Below are 10,004 nucleotides of genomic sequence, written 5' to 3' on the forward strand. Positions count from 1 at the left end.
GATCTTTTCCAGCAACTTTGTTTTTGTTGCTGCTGTCTTTACCTGGTCTGGCTATCATCGACTCCAGACCCTCAGCAATGTGGTTGACTCTTAACTGCCTTCTGGGCAATAAATGCTGGCCTAGCCAGCAATGCCTGTGAATGAATAAGCAAAAATCGAGAAGTAAATTCTATAGCAACTTTCAAAAAGGAATTCGATACATACTTGCAAAAGAAAAAATTGCACCATCCTTCAGCGTTGCAAGATTCAATGATTCTATCCTTCTGGCTCCGTTGGCTTATTCAAATAGAGAGGCAAAGTAGGCAAAAACCAGACCAAAAAAAAAAGAACAATGCAACAGAAAGAAAGCTTCACAGTAACAGTCTACAATTTTACTCTAATCTCTTACAGTCAAATGTCAATTACTTCACTGTCTATGGTACAAAACAAATAAAGTGCCACTCCCAAAGCCTTTTCTAATAAGTTAGAAAACATGCAAACAGGTGATAATCGTGCACTGCTTACACCTTTTATTTTGCTATAATTACACCTGTTCCCATTTTTGTAATGTATATACTTTCATGTATGTGGTTAGATAAGTTAACCTTTGTCTCCTTTCCAATGGTTTCCTGGACTGTGTTGATCCAATGCAACTGACATGGTGATATGGCGTGCTATAACTGGCTGACACATTTTTGAGTTGCGATAAGTATTGGATATGGGCTCTTGTTGTTGATCGTTATCCTTTGACATCTATTGGAAGTGTTCATGCATGGATGTCAATGAAAAGAGCATTTGAACATACAGTAGTTAGTGTTCTCTAGAATCAATTACAATGAAGAGATACATAGAAATAAATAATGTTAGAGTGAGGTATTGGGGGTAAGGCAGCTGATTCCATAGGTAACACAAAACCAATCAGCTCCACTGAGGCAAAGGGGGAGAGAGAAGATTAACTGGCATGAAAGAAAAAATTTTATTCAAACTAAAAATATAATCTCTTCAAAATTACTATTAATCATGATTTATACCCTAATAAGGAATTAGAATGATAAATATCACATGCTCCAATCATAAGCCTTTTGCTCCTAGGAGACTAATGACTATTATTAATTTATAAATATTTCTCTTCATTAGTGACAGACCATTATCACAGTAATTTTTGCATTAACAATTGGATTTTCACATATTCATAACATCATATTAAAGCAAATTTGGTTCATATAGTAAAGTACTATGAATGACATGTAACAACCTTTAATATTTGTCAGACACAAGATAGATAGTGCTGTTTATGTGCAAGCTTTTGGAAACTTTATCTCATAAGCATCTCTACTATGTACTGGTAGCAATGAAACTAAAGTAGCAATGAGACAGATGTTATTTAGATCAACACGCACATCAGAGCATCCCCCAGGTTGTGTTTCAAACAACTTGCATTAATCCTTATTTGTAAATGATAGGTGATTGTGAAAAAAAATGAACTGGTTATTTACAATACATGGATAAAATGATGAGACCAAACACACTGCCATGCTAATGTTTTTGACAAAAAAGGAATTAACATAGTGCTTTTAATAACCACTATGACCACAGAAAAGTGGTCACAGTCAATGAAATAATTTTGTTTCAAATACAGTCACTGGAAGAAACCTGGCAGTCAATTTGCAAACAACAAAATCTCAGACAGTATTGTAATAAATGACCTGTTGCAAGTCTGTTGTAGTAATATTGATAAGGAATACCTCTTGGCCAGGACACCAGGAGGAACTCATTTTCTTTGAAAGTGTCATGTTTAGTATTCACCAAAATAGGCAGATGGCCCCTGATTTAACATCTAATCCGAAGAATGGCTCCTCTGCCAATGAGATACCCAAGCTGGAATGCACTAGAAAGGCCTTTTTGATTTCTGTACTCCAGCTCTGGGGTGGGACTTGAAACATGGGACCTTGTGACGCAGAGATGGGAGTACCAATTAAGCCAGGGCTAACATTGGAAATATTGAAGATGATACTGTACCCAAATGATAGCCACTATATTTATGCACTTGTATGACATCTCCTTCTGCTATTTTAATAAAGGCATTAACTGATTTCAAATAAATGAACACATTCATTAGCAAAGTTACAAATATGATGTAATTGCACTAAAGCTTAGAAAAAACAAGCTTATAGATTACACAGAATTTTAGCATTTGTGGTGAAAAATGACAAAACTTTTTGTCTTAATAATCAGGACAATTTGTAGGAATACTACTTTAAGGGAAAACCAACATTTATAGGCGTACGAGAAGAAAGTGCAGTTTGATTGGCAAGTAGAATTTGATTGGTCAAGGCATTGTCCTGGAACGGCACTACTTAATGATTATTGACACAATCGGATAGATTGAACAAGGCATTGCTCTAGCTGGTGTATTATTCATTGTACTGTCTCTACCCATCAGTATCCACTTGCCGACTAATCGCTACCCTTCTCAACAGTACAAATGCTGTTTTTTTTCCTCTCAAGGTAGTATTCTTGTAAGTTGTCCTGATGAGTGGAAGACAAAAAAATAAGCTTCAGAATTTTTTTTTACAGTAAAGCAAATCATTACATGATAAAAAAAACTTTTAAGGCATGACATTCAGAGTTTGAATTTGTTTAATTCACATTGCTGAATTTGTTTATATATTTCTAAGATGCCTGGAAATGATTCACAGCCAATGTGTTAATTTGAATTGTGGTTAGTGTTATGTGCCTATTCAGGGCAAACGATTGGTACGTGACAAGATTGATATACACAGCACTGAGACGTGTAACCAGTTAATCTATTTTTGATTTGCTAATTGGATAACCGCTTGCCAGGAACAATGGGAATTCCACAGACTATGTCATGGATTATTTTATATCTGACCAGCTGACAACGTTTCAGATTAATATCACAATGTGAAAAATGATGATTCTAGTCTTTTGTTTACTATCTCACCTGGAAGACCTTCCAATTTCCAACCTCACTTCATCCTAGCTATCCATCATTTTGAACTTTTCTTCAGTTTTTAAACTTTCCAAATGCTGGTTTCTGTGTTCTTTTGTCACTCTTTGGAGAGCATTAATTCCCGCAGGCAGAAGCACGTAGTATGTAGTTAACTGTAAACTGATGATAGTATGAGTGAAGTCAGAGGCAATAATGGAGCATCCATAAGTATCAGATCAAGGACATCCAATGACAGTAGAATGTGAAATGCAGATATTTCAGTAAAGGTATTTGACTTCTAATCTAAACTAGGTAGGACTTAATGACATGCTGAATGAAAATGCATTCTATAGGGTAAGCTAAAGAAAAATCACAGCTATTGCTTATCAGTAACTCCTAGAACTGATAAAAGCACCTTTCCCAAAAATATAAACAAAATTAAACAATTTTCTCTCATAATTCTTCCTGATTTACAAAATGGTTATACTTTTTAATTCCCACAATTCAGAGAGACTTGTCTTCACCTTTTTAGTTTACAAAGTCTTTTGAGATTAACCTTTCTTAATCAATGTTAATGCTGACCACTCAAAGAATTAACTGTTTTTTTCTGACTCTGATGCCTTTGCTGTGTATTTCTAGCCATTTCGCTATTAGAAACGTAGCTATATCTCTATGCAGCAAAAATATAGAAGATAACTACATTCTTTCTGCTATGGTTGTGATGAAACTCATTTATAATCACAGATGGAGTAACATTGTTATTTCAATACATTGCATATATCTGCTGAGGTTGAATTCATAGATATCAAAATTCCCTTGGTCTTCAAATAATGCCATGAAATTTTTTGCCAAAACAGGTACTTGATGCATTGAGTTTACACCTGAAGGGATCACACCTCTGCCATTACAGATCGCCCATCAGTATTGCACTGAAGCAGGAACCTAATTATAAGATGAAATCCTGGAGGTGCTAATCTACGACCTTGTGGTTGCTTTCAGTTTGTAAGTTGTTTGTAAGTTAAGTGTACTTTGGGTCTGCTAATTCATGTGATTAATGGAAATTAGAAATAGAAACCCTAAAATTAAACTTCCAAGGCAGTTGACTCAGAAGTTATGGGGAGTCTGCATGTCCTCCGGTTTCCTCCCACAGTCCAAAGACGTGCAGGTTAGGTGGATTGGCCATGCTAACTAACTCAGTGTCCATGCATGTGTAGACTGAGTGGATTAGCCATGGGAAATGCAGGGTTACAAGGATAGGGTAGGGGTTGGGTTTGGGTGGGATGCTTTTTGGAGGGTTGGTGTGGACTTGATGGGGCGAATGGTCTACTTCCACACTGTCGGGATTCTATAATTTTATAATAGATACTAACAGGCATTACTTCATACCATTGAACTGTCACACTAAGCTTACACAGAAGCTTGTGTTTCACTTTTTCAAATACTTGGAAGTTTCAAGTACACCAGATCAGAAAACTATGAAAACATGGGGATATTTATTAAATATACCAAGGTTATGCAAATTCTCTAATTCATATGCTTTAATTTATTGGATTAATAATACAAGAAAGCAGCGATTTTCAACCTCTTTCTCCTCAGCCCACCTCCAAAGCTGCCTAGTTTTGTTTTATATAAAATGTACACTGTCATCTGGTCAGATAATAAAGCCACTGATGGGATTGATGAAAGTAGGAGCATTAGTAGAAATCTACATTTTTTGTTTAAACATAAAGATCACAAACTAGAATGTAATGCATTAAATCAAACTTTTAAAAGCTACAGAAATCTGGTAAAACATAAGGTTTTTAAAATCATCATGCAATAATGTTTAACCCTTATACTCGAGTTACAATTTTCTGAAGAGAGAAATGAATAATACAAGCTTTCATTTTGCTTTTTCCGACCTCATTGTAGTCAAAACATCAAAGCTGAAAAAAAAAACCTTTGTAACCAAGATGAGCCTTTTGGCTAATCCACATCAAATAATCTGTTGTGAACATTCTGTTTATGTTTTGACAGTTGAGATCCACAATATTTAAAAACAATCGCCATTCTATATGAAACCCAGCCACAAAATTCTAAAAAGATAATTTGCTACATCTCCTAATATTAAGGGATCCTTTGAAAGTTACTGAATCCAGAGCCACATCTTCAAAAATTAATAGGTCATCATTGGGCCATACCCTATTGTGTTCAAAGTTTCATTGTGTTTACTTATAAACAATAAACAAGGGCAGCACAGTGGCTCAGTGGTTGGCGCTGCTGCCTCACAGCCACAGCACCAGGGACCCAGGTTTGATGGCATTCTTGGGCGACTGTTTGCGTGGGTTTCCTGCCGGTCCAAAGATGCGCAGGTTAGATGGATTGGCCATGCTAAATTGCCCACACTGTCCAGTGACGTGCAGGCTAGACGGATTAGCTATGGGAAATGCAGCGATAGAGTAGGGGGATGGATGTGAATAGGATGCTCTGAGGGTTGGTGTGGACTCGATGGGCTGAATGGCATGCTTCCACATTGTAGGGATTTTGACCAACAAGCAGGGGTGAAAATGTGAACTCTTGTCCACATGCAGTGGCATGGAAAAATACTTTTAATTAAATAATCCTGAGAGACGAATTGTAATAAAAAGCAAAAAAGGAAAATCACCCTTCACAAAGGGTGATCTTGAGAGAGAGAATACAGCGGAAGCGTTTGCTTTGTGTAAATAAAAAACAAATTCAAAACAAACCATCACAAAGGGTGGGGCATCAAAGTAAAACATACTTGTGTAATTTTTACATGTTTATTTTGAGTGTATTAGGTGATCGAGATGGCTACCTTTGCTGTTCAATACCCTTATCTAAGAAGAATAAATGAAGTGGACACAAAACATGAAGTTGCAGTTTAAGTTGTTGATACAATTTACAGGGCTTTATGCTAGTAAATCAATAAACCACAGCACCATATAACAAAAAAAATGCACCACTGGCTTAGTCGGCCTACAGTCATGCCAATTGCTTTTGTGTACATTCTCTACACAAAAGGCAGTTTTATACTTCTGGGAAAGCAGAAAACATTTGCCTCCACACAAATGTGGAATTTCAGTAGCAGATTTCACTTTTAATTTGCATGCTAATTCATTTGTTCTTCAAAAATAATATCATAAGAACCTATTCTAAACTATTTTTAAAAACTCAATTTTTGTATTCAGTTGAGGTGATAGCTAGCCTTCAGACTTTACTTTCAAAATCTCTTTCTCCACAACATTTTAAGCCTGGCTTCAAACATGGCCATTAATGTAACTGGATGTGCTAAATAAACTGACATAAATGCAGAACTTACCTACCACTTAGATAAATTCAAACAAAGCAACAACAAAGCCCATCTCATGAAAAAAAAACTAGTTTAAAATAGTATTATTTTTTCATTGGTCCAAATGATTGGATTAGGATCAGACATATACAGTTTGAATGAATCATAACTTTGGATTTGCAAAGCATAATTTTAATGTAACACTGAATAAATGACTTAATGGAGTACATGGAATGGATATCCCAAAGTCTAGGCATAACATTCTCTGTGAAACTGTGCCGACTCCTACTTTTATGTGGATGGAGAAGACTGTGGTAGAGTTCCACAGGTATTGGCTGTGCTCCAGTATCATCTGTATGACACTTTACGTGCAAATCGAGATGCTGAATACCAAGCCATTCCACTATGAAGAGTGGTAGATAAAACCTAGCCTGTGCTCACAAATAATTGGCATCAGAATTTTCTATTTAAAATTATTGTCTAAACACCAAGAACACTGAACCAATTGCATTGTAACCCAAATTTCCAATAACTCGAACTGGAATTAATTAGCAACATCGGAATGAAAAGCGTTATAGCTTAACACACCTGCACGGTTTGCTGGAGGCACGGCAGGTTCTCCAATATCTCCTTCCTCTATTCACCAAAATCTAGCCTCCCTGCCCACGAACAAAAGGTTTGACTTTAAAAAAAGGAAAACATTTGATACTTTTGCCAGAAGAACTTTTATTAACAAAAAAAATTTAAATAGTACAAAATACACTGCTCTTTACGTCAAAAAGTAAAAAGTTGAAAAAAAGTCACAGTTTTAATGGCAAAAAAAATTGAATAATGCACATTTAGCTTATTGTAAAGTTATAATTGCACATTCAAGTAATACTTACATATTTGTGCTTATGCTTTTTATTCCACTTAAAATGCTCATCTTCCTCATTAGTTTCCAGTTGACAAAACTGTCAGTTAGTGACATACAAGCTACAAGGGGCATTAACAATGCTATGAAATTACAAAATTTGATTCTATACAATTCAGTTCAAAAAAAAATTCAAAGCTTTAATTTTCTAAAGCCTAAGTGCATTGCTCAGTTTTATTTCATTCTGCTTAAGACATTTCATTCCACAATTACACATGAAGATTGAAAAATTCTAATCTTAACTTCAAGAACATCCGGTTCAAAATTGGCTCCAGTATTTTCAAACAGGGTTGAGATATTGAAAAAGATAATTTGATAAGCAGATTCAAGGTGCAAAATACAACTTGTACTGATGCTATGAAATATTGTTTTTTCCAACTGATTGAAGAGTTCTCACTTCCCGATAGTGGTCTGACTGACCATCACCTATGAAGTTTTAAAACTAGTAAGTCCGGAATGAAACTTTGCACCAATTTGAAAATTTAGAGTTTAAAAATCGCTGGAAGTGGAAACCAACAGTGCATTGCATCAAAAGCCCTGAGAAACACAATATTGCACCATTAAACTTACAAATCAGAAATCAAATTGGAGTTCTAAGAACAGAAAATCAGCAGCACAAGACAGAGATAAAGTAGTAAGCAGTAAAATAATTCTTGCTAAAAGCATTCCTATGAAATGCAATAGTGCATTTCATAGATGCTTAAATGCAAGCCTTCATTCACACAAGTGCCTTCCCTCAAAGAGCTTCAATTGTAAAATAACTCTCATACTTGAAGCTTTAACAGCCAAATTAAGTCTTTTGTTTCTCATCCCTAATATGGCAAGTGTAATACTGTAATTTGGATCATACCAAATGAAAAAAGGGTCAGCTAATGCACCACCCAGCAAAGTTTCAGTTTTTGGCTTTTTTTTTGCATAATATTAACTCAAGGGGGCAATTTATATGTAAATTTGGCATTTTGCCCTTTTATTTCAATGACAGTCCTTTCAAGCCCTTTGTCATCATCTAGTAATTTTTATGCAGCCAAAAAGATCATTCTTTCAAATACCAAGTTGTAAGCACCTTTATAGAAAACATATGGCAAAAAAAAATGCAGCCACACATCAGATAGTCCTTTGTAATGAAGAACTTAAGATCTTGCATAACCATCCTGAGTATCTCCTCTATCCCCTAAACTATTCAATCCCAACTCCCCACTTCTCTATACTGGGATAAGAATTTAGGCAAACACTTTTGCACTCAAATTGTCATTTACAACTTCATTAGTTGGTCTACATTTGTAAAGGCAACAAGTGGATAATTATACACAGTATTCCCTTTAAGATACAAGAGTGCAAATTTTTAAACTGAAAAAGGTCCAAGATTGTACTCTTTGGTTACTTTACAAATACAGATACAGTGATTACTTTTGCTCGACATTAAAAAAAAAGCATTGACAGTAATTTTGAGAACTGGAAAACACCCTTTGTAAAAGGCAACATTGTACAAGTGTTTTAAGAGGACACAGAAAAACAAATGTAAACATTAATCTTCAGCTTTTTCAACAAACTGTCTTCAATAGTCCAAACTGCTTTCTGTCCCTTTAACTGACAAACATAGTGGTCAGTTAGTGGTAGTGACCCCTCCTCACATTAATAGCTATTACTGCACCAGTGACTGGAAGATTATCCCCCTTCCATTCAGCATAAATTATTGTTTAATGAAAGGGAAGTTTAGGTTCTATCAAGGACTCATTTTAGAGTGGAGGGGTTTTTATTGCTCTGTAGTGTGCAGGTTGACTAAACTTTGCATTTATTTCCAATCTTCAGTGCAAATTTAATATTTACACGTCTTGCATACGTTAGCCACTTTTAGCCCGTTCTTTTCGCAAATTCTCTTGTTATTCAGTCTACTATTGATCAACCCACCACAGGCCAATGTTCACTTCCTTTCAAATCCTCTTGCAATGCTGAAGATGCTCCATACTTCTTTCATGCTTAATTTTAAACCAACCACAAGATGAACAAATGTAAAACAATTCTGTCAAATTTCAAATGATATTTCTCGTTGCATTTCTTCTGTGAAGGTAGGGTTTGGGTCAACCTGAAGAGAAAGTGTCATGAAATTTAGAAATTACAGCAAATCTCTCTCAAACAATTCAGACACAGTAGGATCAAGTCTTATTACTGTAAATGTAACAAATTATTAGTTTTTAAAATGACAAGACATACAGCTAAAACTCAAGATTAATTAAAAGATTCATGCATTCAAACCTCTGAATAAATTGGTGGCGGCTGAAATCTGAACTCTTGAATGTAAGCAAACATTGGACTCCCAAATTCATGCTCCAAATGATCAGCCTGTGGAAGGGATGGAAATTGCCTGGCAAGGTCTTCCTCAGACACAACATCAGCATAGTTGGGTGGAGCTATGGAGACAGAATATCAAGAGAGTTTGACAAACTGCCTCACTGCCAACAAAGTCACCAGGAACATTTTTTTTAAGCTCTTGGCTACAGGACATTGAATCAGTATGAAACATACAGTATTCATAGGAATATTATAATCCTTAATTAGATTATTGTACAGTATTTGTAACAAATTAACTGGAGGAGAAATTTCTTACCTTCAGGCTGTTCTGGTAGAGCAAGCTGGAGCCAACTCATGTCCATACTGAACTGGCTGCACATACTAGATGTTCTGCTTCCAAAGCTGCTGTATGGGATGGTGCCGATTACTATGGGAAGCTCAAGCATCAGTTTTTTAGAACCTGGAATGTGTACATAGACCTATACAAAAAGAAATACAGTTAGGACTGAACCACTAAGGAAAAAATAGCTGATATAACAAGGTGTAGAGCTGGATGAACACAGCAGGCCAAGCAGCATCAG

General features: G+C 35.7%; 1 protein-coding gene across 2 annotated transcripts in view; it reads right to left on the minus strand.

Moving 5' to 3' along the window:
- Nucleotides 1–6,927: 6,927 nt before the first annotated feature.
- The window catches only part of LOC109926500 (arrestin domain-containing protein 4), a 7,580-nt gene continuing 4,503 nt past the window's right edge, over nt 6,928–10,004 (minus strand). For both annotated transcript variants that reach the window (XM_048592522.1, XM_048592521.1), the window contains 3 exons: nt 9,740–9,902; nt 9,388–9,542; nt 6,928–9,217 (listed from right to left, as the gene is read on the minus strand). In XM_048592522.1, the coding sequence (XP_048448479.1) occupies nt 9,158–9,217; nt 9,388–9,542; nt 9,740–9,902 (378 nt within the window). In that variant the 3' untranslated portion in view covers nt 6,928–9,157. The remainder of the gene's footprint in view (nt 9,218–9,387; nt 9,543–9,739; nt 9,903–10,004) is intronic.

Source organism: Rhincodon typus, unplaced genomic scaffold (assembly GCF_021869965.1).
Source record: "Rhincodon typus isolate 14 unplaced genomic scaffold, sRhiTyp1.1 hic_rhity00001376, whole genome shotgun sequence".
NCBI lineage: Eukaryota > Metazoa > Chordata > Chondrichthyes > Orectolobiformes > Rhincodontidae > Rhincodon > Rhincodon typus.